Below are 25,634 nucleotides of genomic sequence, written 5' to 3'. Positions count from 1 at the left end.
AGGGTGAGTCCAAAAAACCTTAAAGAGCAATTAGTCAAAGCTGAACTGTTTTTCTAAACTCTTAACGAAAACAAAGAGTGGGGCATGGCCCAGATGGTGCCAGGGGATCAAATAAACGTCGCACTCAGGAAGCAGGTGCTACTGGGAATGTTTCCTGCCAGCCTCACTGCTGCTCACAGCCGCTTTTATTATTTGTTATTTTTCATGACTGCAGCTGGGGTTTCCCTCCAGCTGTGTGGAAATATGTTTAAAGCTGGTTGTTACTGGAGCGCAGGAGAGGGAGGGCTCAGGAGGGCTGATCAACAAGCTGGAAATGTCAGGGTTTCTTGGGAAAGGTGTAAGGAACCATCTGGATCTGGTTTCCCTGGCAAGGCTGGGATTTCCTTGTCTAACCTCGTCAAAGGCCCTTCTCAATCGCACCACCTTCCTAGTTTTCTCAGGCCTGCAGTTGTGCCCGTTCTATAGTCCTTCCAAAACAGATGAATGGCTCCACTTTCTCATGCATGTTGCTTTGCCTTGAAAATATTGTCTGTGCCATAACAGAATCAGAAGTTGAAGACACCTGAGGATCACTTTGTCCAGAGGTTTCCAAAGATATTTCTGCAATTCCCCACTTCAGAAAAAGCTAGCACCACTTCCCAAGATACATTCTGTCCAACCTGCCAAGTTTCAGTCACGTCTCTCTGTAGTTATGTCGTCACTGCCTCTCATTCCATAGTGGTTCAGCCAGTTTCTGCTGCTACCAGGAAGTTGTAACTTCCCTCATGTTGTTACCATGTAATGCAAGGGTGGGGAACTGGCTCACCCTAAAGGGACTTTTTTGACAAATGGGTGGAGCCACATGTGTGTCAATCATCTGACATCTTATGAAGTCAGCTGATTACACTTCAAAGGAAGAATCAAGAGTGCACTCAAACTCTTCCTTTCTAGCCATGCTTTAATTAAATTGGAAAACCCTAATTGAGCCCAATCCCTTCTAGAGCACTCATATGTTGCACAGGAAATGGTGGATCACAAGCAAGAGAAGGGACATAGGCATGCTTGTAGGACAAGGCCTGTATTAGCAAAGGATATACAGTATAGATGTGGCAGGTAAGCAACACTGAACGATTCTCCCCTAGGGTTTTATTCAAGAAAGAATATTTCTGTGTCAGGGATCCAGCGGAGCACTTGTGCGAGAGGAATGCACTTCCACTGACACTGAGTGTGAGACCCTGACCCTGGCTCTATCTTCAGCCTCTTCTGCTAGATCAAATGCTGTCCTGACTTTCAGAAGCAGCCTTTGGTAAGTGGTGAGGGGGGGGCAGGGGGAACAGCTGAGGGAAGAAGAAGGGGCCTCTGGTCTGCTCATGGCTTGTAGGATCAAAGCCTTTTTTTACACATTTTCACAGCCTCAGGTGTGTGGGGGGTGTGGGGTGGGAATATAGTTCTGTGAAGACACTTTCTTCATTACAATTCTAATGGATTACTCTGATTCTTTTATTGGTGGCGATGAAGGGGCAGGTGGATATATATGAGATTCAAAATGAGGTGCTGGTACTCATATCTTGCTAAAAGTGTTGTGAGTACCAGCACAAAATGGCTGCCATAGTCAGCAAAAAAAAAGAGGTGATGTTATCCCATACCAGTGAGTTCCATCACACACAAAAACACTGCTTTTGTTGATTTCACATATTAAAATGAAATCCTGCTTTTTGGTCAAAAACTCTCTCATAGTGACTAACGACAAAACAGTGCAGCCTCCTTAAAGAAGAAACTACAAATAATTAAAACACCCCAAACTACAACAAGTATAAAGCCATAAAGGAGTGGCTGAAGACCAAATTGATTAACGCACACAGAGTCCCAGTGTCTGCTGAAAGGCAAGCAGTGATGAGACCAGATGGGCCTTTTAAAGGAAGACATTCCATAGTGTAGGGGCTACAACTGAAGAGCCCTTGCCTCTGGTGCCTGTTTGCCCCACTTCAACTGACAGGGAAAAACAGAGCAAAGCTTCTGCAGTTGATCTGAGCCCATGGACCGTTTTGTATGGGAGGGGATATATTTCAGAAGACTTTGCCACTTAGGACTTTAAAGGTCAGCAAACACTAACATCGTGAAATTGAACAGGAACAAGTAGGGAACCAGTGGAAACGGAACAGTATCGAGGTTGCCTTCTTCATATTTTTCAAAAACGGCTGGCTCTCTTTATCATGTCAGAAGCTTTCGTGGACTAGAGTCCACGTCGTACTTCAGATGAATTGGACTGTAGTCCACAAATGTTTAGGCAAAAATCAGATTTGTTAGTCTTTATGGTTCCATAAGTCTCTTTGTTAGCTTTGTGTCAACAGGCTTAGATGGCTGCTCCTCCGCAAATAGGTGCTAATACTAACTGTTCTTGGTATGAAGTAGACAGCAAGTAGTGTACAACTTGAGCAGCAGCACAGTTAAACAACAAGCCTTCCATCCTGCCCTTTCCACCCACTGATGTGTTCTACTCCAGCCAAAATGTCCAAAAGCCATTTAGAACCCCTGGTCTCCAAAACAAGGCCGACCAGAGGGAATATCATTAAGCATGGGCAGTGATTAGCCAGGCCTTCTCCAGAAACCTTGGTACACAGTGTTCTTTACCTTGAAGCCTCATAGGTGCTGGGACTGAGTCATCTACAAGATGGAGAGCAACTCCACTGAGAAGCCACCAGCCTGCAACATCTTTAGTTGTGAAACAACGTGACCTTTCAAACATGGGCTGCTTGGTACTTATCCCGAATGCATTCCTTGTTCCTTCATTGCCTGCTTGAGAGACTGACCTCCTCCACCAAACCCCTGTTACAGAGGATACCCATCAGCAGGCCCATAGCAAGATCAGGAGCAATATAGGTAATGCCAGGTGTCCAATCCATGGAGGGTTGGGGTGGCGATCAGTACTAAATCACAATGATGGTAGCTAGGAAGCTAAAGGTTATGTTTAGCTTCAGTGGTAGAGCATCAGCTTTGCAAGCAGGAGGTCCTAGGTTCATTCCCCAGCATCTTCTAGGACTGGCCGAGACAGCTACTTTGTTCAGATATTCATTTATTGATTCCTATAGTAAAGCCAGACTTATCCCTAACACTCAGGTGGCCTATGTTTTCTTAACTCATTCATCTTGAAACCTGTGACCAAGGCCATTCCCATTTAGCCTGTGGGGGAACTTGGGCTGAGAGATAGTGACGTCCCCAATGTCACTATATCTATGTCTAGGGAAATGTGGGCCCAAGCCTAATGCTACCCTTGTATGAGGGATACATATTGAGTCCACCTGCTCTGTCTTACCTGTCCAATCATATGCACATCCACACACAAACCCTCGCACACATGCAGTGCAACCTGACAACTGCCTCTCAAAGATCAGGGACAGAGTTATTACTAATGCACATTATTTCCTGTTTCCTAGGGTGAAAGCAGATGTCTGCTTACCGCATGTTCGCTGCTTAGAAATGTCCCACATGGCAGCTCCTAACCGCATGGGGATGCGGCCATCTGTAAGTGCCTGGACATGTGGTGAGGTGAGCCTTATCACACTTCTGCAACCACTCAGAAATCCACATAAACAAGGGGGTGTGGGAATGCTCTGGTTGCCGTGTGGCTGAAACCTATAGGCAACTAGCTTCCCATTCAGTTAGAGCCGCCGTGGGAAGTTTTAAAGGGGAGGGACCATGTGGTCAGGGGTGATTTGCCCTACCATGCATTGTGCACTGCATCACACTGCCTCCTCAAAGTCTGCAAAAAGAAAAGTCATTTTCCCCCTACATAGCCAGGATATCCCCCACAATAAATAGCCATCACTTGCTAGAAGCTGCACTTCTGTTACAACTCCTATATTGGCACAAACTCACCTTGTATCACTATAACAGTTTGTGAGATTCTTTTTTTAAAAATCACCATTCTTTATTTCAGTTATTCATTTATTGAGAGCCAGTGTGGTGTAGTGGTTAAGAGCGGTAGTCTCGTAATCTGGGGAACCGGGTTCGCGTCTCCGCTCCTCCACATGCAGCTGCTGGGTGACCTTGGGCCAGTCACACTTCTCTGAAGTCTCTCAGCCCCACTCACCTCACAGAGTGTTTGTTGTGGGGGAGGAAGGGAAAGGAGAGTGTTAGCCGCTTTGAGACTCCTTAAAGGGAGTGAAAGGTGGGATATCAAATCCAAACTCTTCCTCCTCTTCTTCTTCTTCTTCTTCTTCTTCTTCTTCTTCTTCTTCTTATTATTATTATTATTATTATTATTATTATTATTATATTTTTGCTGGCTGTGTCCTCTCCTGCTGTGCAAACTCAGTACTAGTCTGCTCAGCTCACACACCTCCATCATTTGTTATCTGCATCTGCCTTGCCATTTCATACTATGAACCTCTTAAATGTTAATGCCAAGTGCTCCCCATTCCCCCAAGTGGTGAGAAGTCCAGAGGCAAGTCTATGTAGGGTTTGGCCTCTTCTGGCTGAGAGAGAGCATTGGAGGCATATGGTATCCTTTTCTGTAATATTTATTGTACTTCCTAATATATATACCGTATTTTTCGCTCTATAACACGCAGATTTTTTCTCCTAAAAAGGAAGGGGAAATGTCTGTGCGTGTTATGCAGCGAATGTGTGGTCCCTGTAGCCGAAAAATAAGGCAAAAATCAAACCGCGCTTCAGGGAGAAGGGAAGCCTGAAGAGAGGAAGTGGCAGCTTCCCTGCATTCTGCCTCAGGGTCTTACTGCCCACCCTGCTCTGTTTCGTTGCTGTGTTTGCTCAAACGGAACAAAGAGCAGGGAAAGCCCCTCCCCTCCAGGCAAGTAGAGAGGAAAGCAGAGCGTCCGAACAAAGAGCAGGGAAAGCCCCTCCCCTCCAGGCAAGTAGAGAGGAGAGCAGAGCGTCGCTCTATCCTGTCCCTGCTCCGGAGGGAACAATGTTTGTGAAGGGAAGAGAGATTACAGGTTCGGCTTAAAATTCTGATTTGACTTCCTGCTTTTTGTTTTTGGAGACACACAGCATTCAAATATGCTTTCTTCCATTTAAAAGGATGAAATCCTTAAACAGTGGCTGGCTTGTGTGGGTGGGTGGGGGAAAACTTTTGCCTTCCTTTCCTCACGTTATAGCTCTCTCCTGCATTCTTAGCCTTCTGTGTTTTTCCTTCCCTCCCCACTTAAAATGTGGTTACAAAGCATGGATCCACATGGATCCTCAGGATCTTTGCATTGGGTCACCCCAAATTCACCATCAGAGCACACAGCATGTCCATGGCTACAGCCTGTCCCCCCCCAAAAAAAATCACACACCCATTGTTGCCTGGGGCTGCAATGGTGCAAAAACGTGGTTACAAAGCATGGATCCACAGGGATCCTCAGGATCTTTGCATTGGGTCAGCCAAAATTCACCATCAGAGCACATAGCATGTCCATGGCTACAGCCTGTCCCCCCCAAAAAAAATCACGCACCCACTGTTGCCTGGGGCTGCAATGGTGCAAAAACGTGGTTACAAAGCATGGATCCACAGGGATTCTCAGGATTTTTGCATTGGGTCACCCCAAATTCACCATCAGAGCACATAGCATGTCCATGGCTACAGCCTGCCCCCCCCCAAATCACGCACCCACTGTTGCCTGGGGCTGCAATGGTGCAAAAACGTGGTTACAAAGCATGGATCCACAGGGATTCTCAAGATTTTTGCATTGGGTCACCCCAAATTCACCATCAGATCACATGTCTGTGGCCACAGCATGAATCACAAAAATGATACGTCCACTGTTTCATTCAGAATATTTTTTCCCTTGTTTTCCTCCTCTAAAAACGATGTGCGTGTTATGGTCAGGTGCGTGTTATAGAGCGAAAAATACGGTATATATACAGTTGGAGGACGCAACCAGGTTCCTAAAAATAGGCAACAACACCATGGATCCTGCCTCGGCATCCCCATAGCAACAGTGGGGAGCCCTACAGCCCCAGAGGCTGGGGCCTTCTTCATATGGAAATGCTCCAAATGGGCACCAAATAGCTGGCCTCCCTTGATGTGTCATTGGGTAATAATAATAATAATAATAATAATAATAATAATAATAATAATAATATTTAGACCCCTCCCATCTGGCTGGGTTTCCCCAGCCACTCCAGGCAGCTTCCAACAAAATATTAAAATACGATAGTCCTTCAGATGGCAGGAGGTTCTAAAGATACAATAAAATACAATAGTCCTTCAAATGGCAGGAGGTTCTAAAGAGCATCCATACTGCAGAGCCTGCAAGCTCTATGGTCACCTGTCAGCCTCCTTTCTTCACTAGAACCATCAATCCGACTTTTATTGCTTTGTTGACATGAACACTGTTGCCTGTGGTGACAACTGAGGGCAGTGGAAACCATTCTGCATGGACATACCCTACTTGGTTGCTTGTTTATGAAATCAGGCCTTGGAAAAAAGAGACAGTTTGCTCTTTGGATTCCCTCTCGGAGCCTCAGGATACAAACTTTCCATTAGCACTGGTTGGGTGTGTGCAGCTGTGTGCTTGCAAAGGCCAGCAGTGGAATATACTGCTAAATATAACACAATCCGGAAACAGGTGAGTGGAGAAGTCAAGTGCATTTATTACAGGAGAGCTTTCAGACTGTCAGTCCTGTGGGCAGTCTATACAGGGTGTCCTTTGAATCACTCCCACTTATTTCCCATTACCATTATTAACAGCGGCCCGCCCTCCATTAGCCTGAAGGGAACACCCCATGGAGTCTTTTATGACCACCTGAGCACCTGCCCAGTGATGGGAGGGGCTTCCTCATCAAGGGCAGCAACCCTGTTTTATGGCATTTCCTCCCGCAGCTTTTACTTCCCATGTAACTTTTTAAGTCAGTGCGCAATTTAAGTAACATGTTCAGTGCACATAGTGCTCTGTGGTCATGTTTTGAAGCGACACTGAAGATGGGCTAATTCCCTTCTTCCAGCAATTTTTATTTCACATGCAACTTTTTAAGCCAGTGTATAGAACTTCTAGGGACGCGGGTGGCGCTGTGGGTAAAAGCCTCAGCGCCTAGGGCTTGCCGATCGAAAGGTCGGCGGTTCGAATCCCCGTGGCGGGGCGCGCTCCCGCTGCTCGGTCCCAGCGCCTGCCAACCTAGCAGTTCGAAAGCACCCCCGGGTGCAAGTAGATAAATAGGTACCGCTTACCAGCGGGAAGGTAAACGGCGTTCCGTGTGCTGCGCTGGCTCGCCAGATGCAGCGTTGTCACGCTGGCCACGTGACCCGGAAGTGTCTCCGGACAGCGCTGGCCCCCGGCCTCTAGATGTGAGATGGGCGCACAAACCCCAGAGTCTGTCAAGACTGGCCCGTTCGGGCAGGGGTACCTTTACCTTTACCTTTATAGAACTTCTGTTGTACAAAGGGCTCTATAATCATAATCTTTTGAAGCAACCATCCAAGGTGCACTAATTCACATTTCATTTTACAAACGAAGAATTGAATCTGAGTGGGAGAGACTAGCCTACAGTCTCACACTAGGACAGGACAAAATCTAAGCCCAACACTATCTCTTGTATTTCACCAGCCCCAATGTGATAGAAGAACTCTCACGTACCATTTGTTTTGTCTCATATTGATTTGACTAGGTGGTCAAGCACCACCCATTTATAAAAGTTGATGAGCTATTGATGACCCTGGAAAACAGCTCAAGTGCACCAAATTATTTACCATTTAACATTCCATGCAAACTCAGTTGGTGATCAGTTCCATTGAGTGAAAAAAAACGAAAGCTGGTCACCAACAGGGCTGAACTTACCAGGAAGCAATGTGTGTTTTCATTCACAGGGAAAATAGCAATTCTGTGGAGTGCCATCCGGAAAATGGTGCAGAAAGAAAGAGTCAACTCCCCAAGCCATGATCCAGACCAAATTTCCCTGTATAGCTGCAATTAAACTGCGTTAAAAAAAAAAAAGATGGAAATCTGATCACGGACCTTCAGTGTCATGCCTAGTTTGGCCCTCAAGCTCTTCTTGAAGATGCTCACCCAATTTATTATGTATATATCCTCAAAGAGGTATATGTAAGATTCTCACCTGGTCTCCTATCCATACACTGACGCAATCCAGACTTGCTTAGCTTCAGCAAGATGGTTGTATCGGAGGCCTTCAAACCATTCCTACAACTTCTTTTAAAAAAACATGTACAGCACTACAGCTGTTTCGTAGTGTGTATGGTCAGTCCTATTCCTTATTAATAATAATAATAATAATTTTTATTTATATCCCGCCCTCCCCAGCCAAAGCCGGGCTCAGGGCGGCTAACAACAATCAAATAAACAATCAAATAATAACACATTCTAAAAATATTTCATTATAAAAATTAGTTAAAATCAAATTGATGGCAACCGATTAAACAAAATTCTGTGCAGGTTGCCAGAGGAGGGAGTCAGGCTGCGCCCTGACCAAAAGCCTGGCGGAACAACTCTGTCTTGCAGGCCCTGCGGAAACATGTCAGGTCCCGCAGGGCCCTAGTCTCTTGTGACAGAGCGTTCCACCAGTTTGGAGCCGCAGCCGAGAAGGCCCTGGCTCTAGTTGAGGCCAGCCTAACCTCTCTGAGGCCTGGGACCTTGAGGATGTTATTATTTGCAGACCGTAGGTTTCTCTGTGGGGCATACCAGGAGAGGCGGTCCCGTAGGTACGAGGGTCCTAGGCCGTATAGGGCTTTAAAGGTTAAAACCAGCACCTTAAACCTGATCCTGTACTCCACCGGGAGCCAGTGCAGCTGGTATAATACCGGATGAATGTGCTCTCGCAGCGAAGACCCCATAAGGAGTCTCGCCGCGGCATTCTGCACCCGCTGGAGTTTCTGGGTCAGTCTCAAGGGCAGCCCCACGTAGAGCGAGTTACAATAATCCAGTCTGGAGGTGACCGTCGCATGGATCACAGTGGCTAGGTCAGGACGAGAGAGATAAGGGGCCAACTGCTTAGCTTGGCGGAGATGAAAAAATGCCGCCTTTGTTATAGCTGTAATCTGCGACTCCATAGAGAGGGGGAGGTATCGAAGATTACACCCAAACTCTTAACGGACGGTGCTGGCACTAATTGCACCCCCGCAAGAGATGGGAGTTGCCCCCTCGATCCCATATCGTCCCGCCCCAGCCAGAGGACCTCTGTCTTCGAAGGATTTAACTTCAACCGGCTCCCACGTAACCATCCAGCCACCGCTTCCAGACATCTGGTCAGCGTGTCTGGGGCCGAGTCAGGATGGCCATCCATCAACAGATAGAGTTGGGTGTCATCAGCATACTGATGGCAACCCAGCCCAAAACTCCGGACAAGCTGGGCGAGGGGGCGCATAAAGATGTTAAAAAGCATCGGGGAGAGAATTGCACCCTGAGGCACTCCACACACCAAGGAGTGGCGTGATGACAATTCCCCCCCAAGCGCCACCCTCTGTCCCCGACCAGAGAGAAATGAGCGCAGCCATTGAAGGACTGTGCCCTGGATCCCCACGTCGGCAAGGCGGTGGTCCAGGAGTTCGTGATCGACCATGTCAAAGGCTGCTGACAGATCTAGAAGAATCAGCAGCCCTGACCCGCCTCGATCCAGCTGCCTGCGGAGATCATCTGTTAGGGCGACCAGAGCCGTCTCGGTCCCATGACCAGCGCGGAAGCCGGACTGGAATGGGTCTAGAGCAGATGTTTCATCCAGAAACCTACCAAGCTGTTCAGCAACTGCTCTCTCAATCACCTTACCCAGGAATGGAAGATTCGAGACCGGGCGGTAATTGGATAGATCTGAGGGATCTAATGATGTTTTCTTTAAGAGCGGACGCACCACCGCCTCCTTCAGTTCCCCTGGGAATATCCCGGTGCCAAGGGACAAGTTGATGATATCCCCCAGGGGGCCCCGCACCTCGTCTGGACACGCTCTAATCAGCCATGACGGGCACGGGTCAAGAGGACAGGTGGTGGGCTTTCCAGCTTGGAGGAATCTGTCCACATCGGCTGGAGATATCCGGTCAAAGTGGTCCAATACTGGACCCGAGGACAGTCGAGGGGCCTCCAGTTCCTTTATTGTATCCAAATTGGCAGGGAGGTCATGGCGGAGCATCAGGACCTTCTCCGCAAAAAAGCTCGCAAATGCCTCACAGCTGTGTGTCAGATTGTTATTTAAATTTGGCTGTCCTTCAAGGGACGTTAAAGACCGAATTATACTAAATAATTGTGCCGGGCGAGAGCTAGCGGATGCAATGGAGGCCGAGAAGTAAGACTTCTTAGCAGCCTTCACTGCCATCTCATAGGTTTTCATAAAAACCCTATAAGATGTTCTTGAGGCTCCGTCACGGGCACCCCGCCATACTCGCTCTAGCCGTCTGAGGTCCCGCTTCATTTTCCGAAGCTCCTCGGTAAACCAGGGAGCCCGGTTTCTGCGGGGTCGCAGAGGGCGCTTAGGTGCGATCTCATCGATGGCTGCCAGGAGCTGGGTATTCCAGCCCTCAACAAGCTCAGTCAATGAGTCGCCAGGGGGAGTAAGGTCCCGCAAGGCTTGACGGAATCTATCCGGGTCCATCAGCCTCTGCGGGCGAGCCCAAATCGGCTCGCCACCTAAGCAGGGTGGGGGTGGAAAGTCAATCCTGGCTTTCAGAGCGTAGTGATCAGACCATGGCACCTTCATCGAAGGAGACATGATCACATCTATACCGGCGCCAAAGATCAAATCCAGCGTGTGGCCTGCTTGATGTGTGGGGCCCGAAACAAACTGGGAGAGCCCTAGTGTCGCCATGGAAGACACCAGGTCCAGAGCCTGTGAGGAGGGAGTGGCATCAGTGTGGAAGTTGAAGTCTCCCAATACCAATAGGTTAGGGAACTCCAAGGCCCAGCCGGCCACCGCCTCCAGCAGGCCTGACAGGGTGGCTGCTGGTGCGCTAGGTGGCCGGTACACCAGCCAGACAGCCAAGCTCTCCTCGGAGCCCCACACTAGGCCAACACATTCAATGCCGGGGATCGATGGCGATGGTAGAGCCCTGAAAGAACAATCTTCCCGGATTAATACTGCCACCCCTCCCCCCCGGCCCACAGTCCGTGACTGGTGGAGGACGGAGAAACCCGGGGGCGCCATCTCTCGTAAGGTAACAGTTACCCCTTCGCGCACCCAGGTCTCCGTCACACAAGCCAGGTCAACTCCCTGCGAGATAAAGAAATCTCGCAGGGTAGCGGTTTTGTTGCCTATAGACCTGGCATTGCACAACACCAGTGAAGGAGGTGAGTAATCCTTGCTCACCCTACCCTCGTCTCTCGGGATGGGGCGCAGATTGGAAGGGGTACGAGCATATCCATATCTCGATCCCCTTCGCCTATAACATCTGTCCCCACCGCCATACCTCCCTCGCCCCACCACGGTGGCAATCTTGGTGGTGGTGAACTTATTAGCTTATTCACATCAGTTTTGTGAGATAGGTCATGATAAGAGGTTTCCATTGAATAGGCCATGGAAGGGAAACTCAAAGCAACACACAATGACTCATCCAAGGCTACCAAATGTGTGGGATTCAGCAGAATTTTAATCCAAATCTTCAAATTCCCTCTGTATGTGGAGAGAACGGGGCTGAGTGAAGCATGGGATCATTCACCCTGTCCCTGTCAGTTGAGAAATATGGTGAGAAAATATGGTGTACATTTACATTCCGACTTGCCCTATGAGGCCAGTTCTGTACTAGCACACTCCCTCAAGCAAAATGAAACTTTTGGTGCTTAGTTGGTAGGGAGACACTCAAACACGGCGGCAGAATTTAGCTTTCTTGGAGACACTATTTAACTGGAGTTAGCAGGGACTAAGCTGTTCTGAAAGGAACTCTCCCTGCTGCAGGTGCCACATAGTATTCATTCTGCATAGTATTTTTCCCCCTTGTTACAAAATTGTACACACATAATGATAAAACATGACAAAACTAACCAAAAATGGGCCACCAGGGGAGTAAAATACTAAACATATACTTTTACAGTCCATAACAATGAAGTGATTTCAGTAAACCAGTAAAATGAATTCTTCAGTAAACCAGCTTGGGAAACACAGAGGAATGGGAGATGGCAGAAAGTGAGGAAGAATTAAAGAACCTTTTAATGAGGTTAAATTAATGAAAGAGGAGAGCGCAAAATATGGTCTGAAGCTCAACATCAAAAAAACGAAGATCATGGCCACTGGTCCCATCACCTCCTGGCAAATAGAAGGGGAAGAAATGGAGGCAGTGAGAGATTTTACTTTCTTGGGCTCCATGATCACTGCAGATGGTGACAGCAGTCACGAAATTAAAAGACGCCTGCTTCTTGGGAGAAAAGCAATGACAAACCTAGACAGCATCTTAAAAAGCAGAGACATCACCTTGCTGACAAAGGTCCATATAGTTAAAGCTATGGTTTTCCCAATAGTGATGTATGGAAGTGAGAGCTGGACCATAAAGAAGGCTGAAAGCCGAAGAATTGATGCTTTTGAATTATGATGCTGGAGGAGACTCTTGAGAGTCCCATGGACTGCAAGAAGATCAAACCTATCCATTCTTAAGGAAATCAGCCCTGAATGCTCACTGGAAGGACAGATCCTGAAGCTGAGACTCCAGTACTTTGGCCACCTCATAAGAAGAGAATACTCCCTGGAAAAGACCCTGATGTTGGGAAAGATTGGGGGCACAAGGAGAAGGGGACGACAGAGGACGAGATGGTTGGACAGTGTTCTCGAAGCTACGAACATGAGTTTGACCAAACTGCGGGAGGCAGTGGAAGAAAGGAGTGCCTGGTGTGCTGTGGTCCATGGGGTCATGAGGAGTCGGACACGACTAAACAACTGAACAACAACAAATAAGTATTGCCTGCTTATCTACACCAGATTGCAATACATATGTTTTGAAGGTATTTCTCATTATGTGTTGTTTTATTTGTATATTTAATGACACCATACATTGTAAAAATGATCTTGTTTTCTCTTGTTCCACACTTGTAAGAAATCAATATTTTAGTGTGGCAGCACCTGCACTTTGGGACTCCTTGCCTATTGACAGGCAACTTCACTATACTCTTTTCGGCACCTGCTTAAAGCATTTTTGTTTAGGTGAGCCTAGCCAGACATGTAAAAATTACACGTGCTTCATTTTTAGCTACTGTTGATTTTAAACATCTTTTGAATACCTGTTTTAAACTGTTTTTTGTTGTTGTTGTTTTGATAATGTAAAGGATTTGTTTTATATTGTTGTAAACTGCTTAGATGTGGTCTTTTCGTGAGTGGTATATAAATTTTGTTAAATCTGTTTGTTAATATATATGCAGAGCAGATGCATTGAAAACTCTGCCCACTGCATTGGAGCACCACAGAGTGAGCAGTTGTCAAATTACACGGGGAGGGAATGCTAATAGACTGGAGAAAATACTTTCAAAATATGTGAATAAGTCTGGACACATGAGTCCTCCCCCTTCTCATCCCCTGGCACAGCTGTGGGGAGAATATCAGAAGTTTTCACTTCTACTTTCAGCTACTCACAGTTTCTTGTTATGTCCAAAGTGGGGGATATGGTTAGTGTTAACAATGGTGCATTGAAATAAGCCAGGATGAAATTAATAGGGTTTCCTGGTTTCTGTCCCGGTACATTTGAGTGTGTGGTGGATCAAGCTGCTTTTAGCATGAAAATAATGATGATGATGACCTAGTTTATAGGATCTGTGATCACCATTTGAGTGTGTGGTAGATCAAGCTGCTTTTAGCATGAAAATAATAATGATGATGATGAACTAGTTCTTAGGATCTGTGATCAAACATAGAGCCATAAACATCAGAGCAAAGTATTTCCCAGGCTCTGCTCAGCTACTCCAATAAGAGACTATTACCTTCCAAATGTTTAGTGAGAAGTGACCTTGGAGCACAGAGTTGAAGCTTGATTCCAAAACAATGGGAAAGAACTGGCAAAAAGGAAACTCCTTAAGTACCAGATGGTAATCTCAGGGCCAGTGGGAGAGAGGGACAGGAAGCACGCCTAGAGGTCACACATAAAAAGCATGTCAGAACTTCCTGGGGCCCTTAGACACCAGTTTCAACAGCAGGCAAATGTGTTACTGGTAGCTTATCCATGGAGCCCTCTGGTCTGGTGGCACTGTTACTGAATGCCAGGCCAGTCCATGACAAGACCATGCTCATGCACAACATCTGGAAGACACCCTCTTGACTACCTCTGGGGATCAGAACGAAAGAAGATGAGTGACCAACATCAGCCTGGAAATGATGCTTCTTCATGAGGTCTCAAGACCCACTGCTGCCTAGATTTATGAGTTTATGAAGCATTCCTAGGCCTTGGATTCAAGAGTCTTCACGGAAGCAGAATTTCATAGCATATGTTGTTGTTGCTGTTGTTGTTTAGTTGTTTAGTCATGTCCGACTCTTCGTGACCCCATGGACCAGAGCACACCAGGCACTCCTGTCTTCCACTGCCTCATGCAGTTTGGTCAAACTCATGCTGGTAGCTTCAAGAACACTATCCAACCATCTCGTCCTCTGTCGTCCCCTTCTCCTTGTGCCCTCCATCTTTCCCAACATCAGGGTCTTTTCCAGGGAGTCTTCTCTTCTCATGAGGTGGCCAAAGTATTGGAGCCTCAGCTTCAGGACCTGTCCTTCCAGTGAGCACTCAGGGCTGATTTCCTTAAGAATGGATAGGTTTGATCTTCTTGCAGTCCATAGGACTTTCAAGAGTCTCCTCCAGCATCATAATTCAAAAGCATCAATTCTTCGGCGATCAGCCTTCTTTATGGTCCAGCTCTCACTTCCATACATTGGACATACTGCAGTTGTGGCCAGCAATGGACGCAGTACATATGTAGGGTAAAGCTGGTAGTTTCTCTTGAAGACAATCTATGAACACTCATTAGAGGACACAGGGCAACTGATGAGCAAGCTTTCACTGCATACTCATAGAGGCCAAACATCTGAAGCTATTAATACTATATAATCAGCTCAGGAGCACAAATGCTTTGCCCGTTTCATGGCAAGAAAGGGTGGTGAATGGTATGCTGTGGAAAGTAGATTCAGTCCAGAAGATTGAAGTCATTATAATGGATAGACTGCCAGCCACTCACAGCAGCCTCTTCCTGTCCTTTCCCTCAACTCCCCTCCCTCCCTCGGAGCTTCTTGTGATCTATGGGGCAGAGGGAGGGAATCCAGCTTCCCAGGTAATAAAGGCAGCTGGCAGCCACTGCGCTTGGAGGATGTCATGGCAAAATCAGCCAGGCTATTTATAGGCAGCTAATTGATTAGGGTGGTAGCAGCCAGAGGAAATGACTTTCAGGACTGACAGAGAGGCACCGCGTGAAGTGTTTTGGATACAGACCTTTAAGCAATCAGTGTCTTTCAGGCCCTTGAATGCAGAGAGTATTTGAAGGGGGGGGCGGATTATGAGAACAAAGGCCAGCAGTGAACAACTTCAACAGCCTTTCTCAACCTGGTGCCCTCCAGAGGTTGGTAGGACTCCAGTTCCCATCAGCCCCAGTCAGCCCAGCCATGGCCAGGGATGATGAGAACTGGAGTCCAGCAACACCTGAAGAGCATCAGGTTCGCTAGTTGGCCTCAGCTGTGATCCTCGGGCATCTGCATGTTGTACATAGGTTTCAAGTGCATCGGAAGACCAAGGCCAGCTTTTGAAATTCTGTGTTTGCATGCTGTTTTCTCCAAACCAGCCTCAATCCAGATTGAGAAAAGGAATGATCTGGTCTGCATTTTAAGCTGCGAATGTGTATGCAGCCACTTGCTTAATATATAGGCGAATTGTGGCTGAACTATTATGAATTATTTTTTTGTGAGAAATGGAATTTAACTTTCTAAAAATAGTGTTTTGTTTAAGAAGACAACAGTTCATTTACTGTCCTGGGTTTGGCTTACCCTGGTGCTTTGACCATGTCGCTTGGTAACAAGGAATTGCAAGATCAATCCTAGAGTAGAAAATTCAGGAGAGCTGAAGTAAGTTTTGGCTGTCCCAAGTAAGTCTTTTTTCAAAGATCTTTGCAAATGACAGTGAATGATGGATTCTACACCCTCAACACACACACACACACACACACACACACACACACACACACACTTCTTTGAATGTAAAAACATTAAACTATAATTAGCATGATAATGAACCCATTGAAACTGAGGTATACAAAACAGGTAAATTTGCTCCAAAAATTTTGTAAAAATCACATTTTTCTTTGACAAGAAGGGGTTGCCCTATTGGTCAATATTCCTTTTATTTTAAAGGGGGTGGGCCACAAGCAGGGAGGAGGAGTGCACTGTAAGTTTCCCTGAGCTCCCTTGGGAGGAAAGGCAGACTAGAAATAAAACAAGTAAGATGGGATTGCTTTAAAGGAGACAGATTTTCCCACTAAATCATTTCCTCACCTGCGTTCCAGAAGAGGTTCATTGAACCTTGCCGGAGGCTTTGTGATCTTTGACTTGAAAGTACTAATGAAATGCGGAGTATTAGTATGACGATTATACTGCATTACAGTAGTGCCCCGCAAGACGAATGCCTCGCAAGACAAAAAACTCGCTAGACGAAAGGTTTTTCCGTTCGCGATTTGCCTCGCAAGACGAATTTCCCGTATGGGCTTGCTTCGCAAGACGAAAACGTCTCGCGACTTTTTTTTCTTTGACTAAAAACAAAGACATGTTTTGTTTATAAAGTTAATTTATTTTCCCTTAAATTTTTGAACTGCTCTTTACAGTATGTGTGACTTTAAAGAGCAGTTAATAAACTGTTGTTGTACCAAATTTGGCTTTGTTTGGACTTTTTTTGACCATAGGAACGCATTAATTGATTTTCAATGCATTCCTATGGGATTTCGTGCTTCGCAAGACGAAAAATTCGCTAGACAACAAAAATTGCGGAACGAATTAATTTCGTCTTGCGGGGCACCACTGTATATCAAAGGCTAAAGCTTCTGCTGCAAAAAAAATGTAAAAATTAAGGAGAGATGGATTGTCAAATACAAAGACTTGTGTTTACTCCTCAGCTTGTCAAGCCAGAAATTCTCCAATTACAACAGATCTATAACTATACCAGATCCAATTTCCCTAGTACTAACAGCCCTGTGCCTCCATAATTTACTGATTCAATGACTGATCTTGACCTCTCTCCTTGATGATTGACTCTGACCACAATCAGATTTCAGATTTTTGTGGAACAAAGTGCACCCCTCACTACACCACCCATCCCTACCTTGCTACATGCAAAATAAAAAAGAATAAAAGGTGATCCCTTTGAGGACTTCTAATGATAAAGGAAATCCTGCTTGGCAGGGAGTTGGACTCGATGGCCCTTGTGGTCTCTTCCAACTCTATGATTCTATGATTCTAGGAAGCCCATCCAATGGTTAAGAATGGACACCTAGTTTGCTGTGGCTTACAGTAAACAAGAAACTAAAGTGACATTGCCCTGTAGCCACAATCTTTTGGCTCCCAGAACCCAGAGCCAAGTAATTCAGGTCACATTTACAACTGAGTAGACTGGATGTGGCCACACAGGGCACATCCAGGTTGTCAATATTTGGGGATTCAATCACATCCCAGCAAGTTCCAGTTGTGCAGTTGAAGCGGGTTTGGAGCTCTTGTGCAACAAAACCTCTCCCCCCAAAAAAAAAAACCCCAAACTTTTTTGATAAGAAAAGTGATGGGAAAATGCACTGGAATATGTGGCATGTTTGAGGCAAACAGCAAGGACAAAATCTGGGAGCCACAACAGAAAAGATCCTTTCCCAGGTAACTACCCACCTGGCCTCTAAAGGTGGAGACACCTGGAACAGAACCTCACTTGATGATCTCAGAAAACTGGAAGGTCCGTATCAGGAAAAATGAGTCTTTAAGATAACCTGGTTATAGGGCTTTATTGGTCAAAACAAGCACTCTACACCAGTGTGGAGTAGTGGTTAGAGAGTCAGACTAGGACCTGGGAGACCAGGGTTCAAATCCCCACTTGGCCATGAAGCTCATTGGGTGACCTTAGGCCAGTCACTGCCTCTTAGCCTAACCTTGAGGGTGCCATGTCTGAGAACTACACAGAATCTTGCAGGCAACACTAGTGCTAGGGACGGACGGACCCTGAAGCACAGTGAAGTACTGCTCAAATGTATTCAGTATAGTGGGTCTCTGTTAATAATTGAGCTGGGATATTTTAACCAGTTGAAGTTTTCTCAATGCCATTCACAGGAAGCGTCCTTTATAAGGAGCTGCTTTAAGCTAACCTGGCTGTTCATGTTCCCAGGCATAGAGAACTGTATGTATCTACCACTAGGATGCCCTGGGCCTAGCAGCTGCTGACAGTAGAGTTAGAAATGTTCAGAGCTGACTACAGTTTCTTTATCTCCCAGCACAAGAACAAATAAACACCTCCCTTCCAGAGAAAACAAAGGATCTGATCTGCATTGACTGCAGAGCATGTCCACAAACCCAGAATGAGACTCAAACATGCCACTTTGAGAGATGACGTCTGCTTGCCAAGTTCTAGGTCCTCACGGAGGGCCACTGAGAGGGTCTAGCTTGGCATGGAGAAGGTCCCATGGTCATTTCCAGGCATTTCAAAGTAGGATTGGAAAAGGCCCCTGCCTCAGACCCTCCAAGTGTCCCTATTTTTGAGGAACACCCCTGGTTTAGAGAAGCTGTCCTGGTTTCTTATTTGATCCTGGAATATCCCGCTTTTCCTTAGGACATCTCTATTTTCATTGGATAAATGTTGGAAGGTATGGTAAGATAGCCCTATTTTCACTGGAGAAATGTTGGAGGGTATGGAGTTATTCGACTCCCGAACTATATGAAGGCAATCCTGTATAGGGAAGTTTTTTTAATGTTTAATGTTTTATTATGTTGTTATATATGTTGGAAGCTGCCCAGAGTGGCTGGGGCAACCCAGTAAGATGTGTGGGGTATAAATAGTAAAATCACCATTATGGAATGGGACGTCCCTATTTTCATCAGAGAAACGTTGGAGGGTATGCTGCCTGGCACCCTGGAGGGATGCTGCCAATCAGTGTAAATGCTGGGTGAGATGGACCAATGATCTGACTTGTTGTATGGCACTTTCCTGACTCCTCCTGCTACAAGGGGTGGATCCCGTGACACGAAGCAAGAAATTGCTCTATTCCACATCCTGATAAGCAACAGCCTTTCCCGCCTCAGCTTAGCCTGTAGCAGAGGTGTGGGACATAGAGGTCAAAACACGGGTAGAGCAAGGTAGGGAAAAACGTTGCCAGTGCTGTGCCACGAGGGCCCTTGCTGCAGACCAGTAGAGCTAAGTTGGTGAGAGTCCGGCAGGAATCCTCTGCCTCTGAGTTTTCTCGTTTGGAAGTGGTGCTCTTTTCAACGGTTCTGTTATCAGATGGAGCATTTCCTTCATCAGTGTTAATATCCATGTAGTGAAACAATGAAAGGGCTTCCTATCAGTTCCAAATAGGACGTGAAAAGCTCTCAGCGTTAAGAGTAGAGGATGCGGGAATAGGGCAATGGGAAACGCCTGAGTCACTGAAATGCCTCTTTGATTCCAGTAGTCTGATACCTTCAAAAGGATGGGGGGGGGGAGAGGAGAGGGGGGAGAGAGACAGACAGACAAAGCAGCCAGCTAATGGTCCGATCTGACAAGACAGGAAAGGAAAGGGATACAGTATGGATTCTAGAGAAAAACTAGGGAGCAAACAGCAGGCTGGAGAACTGAAAAGCAGTTATTTTGGAGGGTATTTGCAGTTTGGGTCTACATATAGTAAACATAGGAACAACCTAGGGTTGAGAAGTTGCATTTTGAAGTGAACCTACATCATTTGCATTCCCAAAGCAATACATGAAATGCCTCTGGAATTTGCAATTCTCCAAATTTTGTGAGGCAACTCTCCAAGCCAAAGAAGGTTGCCTAAAAAATGCACACGGTTAAGGTGGTGGGAAATGCACTCTCTCTCTCTCTCTATATATATATATATAAAATATGATAATAACATACAAAACTGCATTATATTAGTAAAAATGGTTTGGGGGGGAAATTAGGAGAAACTTGCACTACAATGCTGATGATTTGTTTCATTTTTAAAAAAATTGCAAACTGATGCAGACATGTGGCAAACCTAATTTAACACATGGAGGTGGGGGGGAGATGGATGAGGAACTGAGAGAAACCGGAACTGAAAGATTAATCTAGCCCTAAACAAATCTGTTTTATCACTGAGAATACACTCAGGTAAAATTCCAGTGGCCTAACAAGTATAGTACATGCTTGGAAAAGCCTATTTGTTATATTTGTTTTATTCACAGTTATATTCACAATTTTTAGGTGTGCACATTTTGAAGCAGTTTATGTGTACGCCCCTTCAAAAGTACGTATAATGTGGGGCAAAAATTCCACACTACACCAGAGTCTGTTAAAAACACGCATGCTTACACCAAAAGTGAAATTGACCCATTGACTTCAACTTTGCTGTGATACCGCAAGAGATGAGCTAGCAGCTACAGTGTGAATCATTTTCATGTCATGTAACAACTTGGCATAAAGGCCATAAATACGGGCATATATTAACGAGGCTTTTGTCAGTATGGAATGGGAGCATGATAGATTGCAATGCCCTGCAATTCAGCACAATGCAAGACAATGCAGGACAATGCAATGCAATACAATAAAAATGCAATACAATACTGCAGAGTGCCATGTAATTCAATACAATGCAATATCACCAAGAATCAGACAATATTGTGGCGAGCAAGGAAACAAGAATGCAGTACAGCCTGCTTCAAATGGCAGCAGGACAGAGAAATTTCCAAGCCCTAGCTGCTGTTTGAAGTCAGGGAGAATTTCCCCCCATTTATTCTGATGTGAAAAGAATTGGCCTTAATACTACACTACAGTAATTATGGCTTTCTTGAAGTAATCTAATATAAGGCAGTCATCTTTTGCCCCTCTTTCCATGAACTGTAGAATTACTTCACAGATGGCATTTCATCTACACAGAGTATACAGTTTTAGGAAAGATATTTACACCGTGCACCCCATAATGCAAGGCACCGGGTTGGCTATCCCTGCCATAATGTTTGACAAGCAAACACAGGTTTTGCCTTGGATACTCGTTTTTGGAAGCCTCTAGCCTGCAGTGGCTTCCAAACGTGTGTGCCTATGGAAAATGAGACACTGATGCGAGATGCAAGGAAGAGGTGAAGAGCTTCATCTCTTCTGTTTCAGGCTCCGCTCTAGCATATAACAGTAAGCCCAAGAAACCAGGAGGGAGCTGTGGGTAACTAGGCACACCTGGGAGAGGAGGCAGTGTCTTTGCCAACGGCCGGTAACGTCAGCAGCAGTGGCCGGAGACAGAGATGTGGCAAGACAAGACTCTGAGGAAGTGGGGCTGAGTCCGCATTCTGTGCACTCCCTGAATTTCTATCTCATCAAGGAACTGAGATTGAAAGCTATATATGTCAAAAACATGCATCCATTTTGAATACTGAATGATAAACGGATCAGTATATTTTCAATTTTAAAAAAATAATAATTGCTTTTTTGATTTCCTACTTATCTGATTTAACTCAAGATAAATTTATTTGTCTGAGGAAGCAATTTTACTTTTTGGAAAAATATTTCATTTTTTGGATTAGGTGGGTGTTGTGCCACAAACACCTGAGTCACTCTGGTGAGTCACATGACCCAGAAGCTGCACGCTGGCTCCCTCGGCCAATAAAGCGAGATGAGCACCGCAACGCCAGAGTCGGACACGACTGGACCTAATGGTCAGGGGTCCCTTTACCTTTTAATACTAATTACAGAACTATATAAACTAAATTATTATTATTATTTCATTATATATATTTATAAAAAATACTGGTATGCCGCTGTGTTGTAAATATATCTCAAAAAAGTTCACAGCAAAAAAGCATACAATAAAACCAAAATAGATCTGCCTCCAAAGGAACATTACAAAAGCATTTTATAAAAGCGCTAAATAATAACTATCTTAATAGATGCATCTTCTGCCACCCCAGAACTAAAAACTGTATCTTTTTCTCTCATGAGTCATATTCATTGATAACTTTTCAATTAAAATATTTTAATATGAGATAGATATATTGATAACTCCACCTAATCATGAATCTTTAATCAAACATATTTGCATCCAACCAATGACCTATGCTGACAATGCGCCAATAGTTCTGGTCCTAAAAGTACAAAATGTGCCCCAAGGTAAACCCTGAAGACTAAGCAATTATATTCTACAAAATAAAGACCTAGTAATTAATATCCAAGCACATATAGATTTTTTAAAGCAAAATGCAACATCTGCAGTTATTTGGCCTGTAATATGGGATGCAGCAAAGCTTACATGAGAGGAATACTAAAGCTGTGTTGACATTCCTATTTACTATGCTCTCACTGCATTTCCAGTGCTGGGTTTTCAACCTGTGTTCACACAAAATTATACAAAATGCTTACAACCTGTACTTTGTTAAAAAGGCACTGCTGTTTGGTGCATTGTTTTCCAAATCAGCTTCACATCAGTTGGAGTCCTTATTGCTAACATGTCCCTAGCCACGCTAAAGACACCTTTAAATAGGGGAAAGACATTGAAACCCACCTGGTCAATGCCTCCTGATGTGTACACAAACAGAAACAAATGGAAGCTGTGCTGATGTGAATAGTGTTAAAGGAATAAGTTTAATATGCATAAAATGTTATGTGGAGGTTTGCATTTGCAGACTGTCTGTTTTTTCAGCGAGCTATAACAGGTGGGTTAAACCACAGAGCCTAGGGCTTGCCAATTGGAAGGTCGGCAGTTCGAATCCCTGCAACGGGGGAGCTCCCATTGCTCGGTCCCTGCTCCTGCCCACCTAGCAGTTCAAAAGCACGTCAAAGTGCAAGTAGATAAATAGGTACCACTCTGGCGGGAAGGTAGCGGCATTTCCGTGCACTGCTCTGGTTCGCCAGAAGTGGCTTAGTCATGCTGGCCACATGACCCGGAAGCTGTATGCTGGCTCCCTCGGCCAATAAAGCGAGATGAGTGCCGCAACCCCAGAGTCAGCCACAACTGGACCTAATGGTCAGGGGTCCCTTTACCTTTTTAAATCTTATATGATGAACAAGTAATAAAATATCCAAAATTACATGGACTCCCACAATAATAAATTTCATTTGAAAAGCTTCTGATCGATCTAGATTTTTAAAAAGTTTTATAACTAGAATATAATGTTATTAGATATTAAGCTGAATCAGTTATCTCCGCCAATTAAAAAGAGAGATTACCAGTTGATAAGTTACATATGAACAATGGACTTGGTTATTCAACACAATACCATTATTATTAGTAAGTTTTCACCTTAAGGAAAACTTTTCAGAATTCATACATTAGTGTCAGTTAATACCCTACAAAGGGGTGCGGGTGGCACTGTGGGTTAAACCACAGAACCTAGGGATTGCCAATCAGAAGGTCGGTGGTTTGAATCCCCGCGACGGTGTGAGCTCCCGTTGCTCGGTCCCTGCTCCTGCCAACCTAGCAGTTCAAAAGCACCTCAAAGTGCAAGTAAATAGGTACCGCTGGGTGGGAAGGTAAACGGTGTTTCTGTGCTCTGCTCTGGTTCGCCAGAAGCAGCTTAGTCATGCTGGCCACAGGACCCGGAAGCTGTACGTTGGCTCCCTCGGACAGTAAAGTGAGATGAGTGCCACAACCCCAGAGTCGGTCACGACTGGACCTAATGGTCAGGGGTCCCTTTACCTTTACCTTTAATACCCTACAAAACAGGCAAAATTTACAGAACTAAATTTGCCTAAGTCCCAAACAGCTACCATGTACTTTGCACACATTTTCTGGTCATGTGTCAGAGCAAAAAGAAATTGTGGAACAGGATGTTAGAATGTTCCAAAATGATTCTTTTGTGCATAATTCAAAAATAAGTAGGAAAAGTGCACATACAATTAGTCATATGACTTCTCATATGCCTTCTCATATGAGGCTTTGCCTCAGTCATTACTGGGGGGAAACCACTCTTCCTATATCAGACTGAATAAGGAAAATGTGGGGATCAGTCTTGTTATTTCAAGTAATGTATCAAATCAAAAATAGAATAAGCCCCCAAGAAAACAAATTTATGGAGACATGGACACTGCAAGTTTCTGGGTATGAGAAAATTGAAGATTATATTATAACTAGTTTCTGCTGCTCTTAAATATGTTAAACTGCTGTCTTAAATATGTTAAACTGCTGTCTAACTGGAGGAATAGGGGGTGGGCATATAATATAAAATATATGAGTTTGATTCTCTAGTCTTCAGTTACTTTTTATTCCTTTCTCTTTTGTTTTGTTTTGATAAACTTTTTACCATTTTAAAAAAATTGTGCGTGTCAGAGAGAAAGGTTCGTCCTTGCTTTCTTCCTGTCATGCTATGTTTCCATGTGCGAGGAGTCTTTCTTTTTAAAAGTGGAGCATTCACATATACTTTGCAATCTGAGAACCTATACCACTTGACTCTGCTGACAGTGTAATAAACTGCCTTCAAGCACTCGCTCAGGAAAGGATTACATTTTCCTAGAAATTCAGCATTGCATTCTACTGGGGGAAAGGCAATTTCTCAACAAAGAATACTTCCCCGCAACAACTCAGCAACGAAATGTGCTTGTGTTTCATTGTATGGAAAGGCACAGGGTGAAATTATATATTTCAGTTGTAATTCTCTACATTTTGTGTGCTGCTTTCCCATGGCAAACCATGTCGAATGTGGCTCACAATGACATCAGAAAAGTTTCCTTGAAAGATCCTGCAACATTTGAAGGTGATCCACCAGCAATTACACAACATAAGAGCTTAAATAAACATACATACATATGAACAGGGCAAACATCTCATATTAGTAATTCTACAGTAAGATCGAACAGTTCACTAACAACTCAGGCTACAGTACTACCTAACAGAGAATACAGAGTTATAACCCAAATAGCAATTTAGTACGGCTTATAAAAAATAAAAGTTGGGTGGAAACCTGCTGCCCATCAGGTGCTGTTGAACTACAACTCTCCATCACACCCAGCCAGCATGACCAGTTGGCAGGGATATTGGGAGTTGTAGTCCAGCAACATCTAGACAGCTGGAGGTTAGCCACTCCTGCCCTAAGTCAACCTGGAAATGAGTCAGGACCCAGAGTAGAAATATGGTCTTGCAGGACTGACACCTACACGGTCCATGTATAGAGTGCACTACTATTATGCCAATATTTTGTTAAGAGTCATTGAGTCATAGAATGGGAAACAACCCAGTGGATGATCTAATCCAGAAGTCTGTGCTTTAACCTTCCAAAAACAAGTTTCCACAACCTCCTTAGTAGCTTAGGCTGTATTGTTGCTCCTCCCTACTCACCACATTGGTGGCTGGGAGGGGAAGCGCTTAGGTCTGGTGCAGTTACTTCTCTGCCTGGCTCTGTCAGAAGAGAAGTGTACCCTGTTGGGGAGAGGTTCATTGTGGCAGAGAGGCCCCTACCTCTTCCCAAGTGTGCAGTAAGCTACTGCCAAGGTTCCTCCTTGCCAGAAGTGGGCAGTGGAAAACCACATTGGAAGGTATTTAGGGATGGGCCCCAGAGGCTCTGGATCAGCTGCGGATCCTGTGAGAGGCCCAGTTTCCAAAACCACCAGCTGCACCAAACTGGCTGGTCTTTGGATGCAGTGGTGCACCTGC

At 45.1% G+C, this 25,634-nt stretch overlaps 2 protein-coding genes across 2 annotated transcripts in view; one reads left to right on the top strand and one right to left on the bottom strand.

Moving 5' to 3' along the window:
- The window catches only part of LOC310700217 (uncharacterized protein), a 75,137-nt gene extending 68,431 nt beyond the window's left edge, over window positions 1-6,706 (top strand). Inside the window, exons 5-7 of the mRNA XM_083489457.1 lie at window positions 1,155-1,285; window positions 3,414-3,520; window positions 6,674-6,706. Of these exons, the coding sequence (XP_083345583.1) occupies window positions 1,155-1,285; window positions 3,414-3,520; window positions 6,674-6,696 (261 nt within the window). The 3' untranslated portion in view covers window positions 6,697-6,706. The remainder of the gene's footprint in view (window positions 1-1,154; window positions 1,286-3,413; window positions 3,521-6,673) is intronic.
- GATA2 (GATA binding protein 2) overlaps window positions 1-25,634 on the bottom strand; it is a gene marked incomplete at its 5' end in the record, with an annotated part of 197,344 nt that overhangs the window by 83,136 nt on the left and 88,574 nt on the right. The gene's annotated exons all lie outside the window — the stretch shown is intronic.

Source organism: Podarcis liolepis, assembly GCF_965112155.1.
Source record: "Podarcis liolepis genome assembly, chromosome: 2".
Classification (NCBI taxonomy): domain Eukaryota; kingdom Metazoa; phylum Chordata; class Lepidosauria; order Squamata; family Lacertidae; genus Podarcis; species Podarcis liolepis.
The sequence above is the reverse complement of the archived record's forward strand: the minus strand, read 5'-3'. Positions and strand labels throughout refer to the sequence as shown.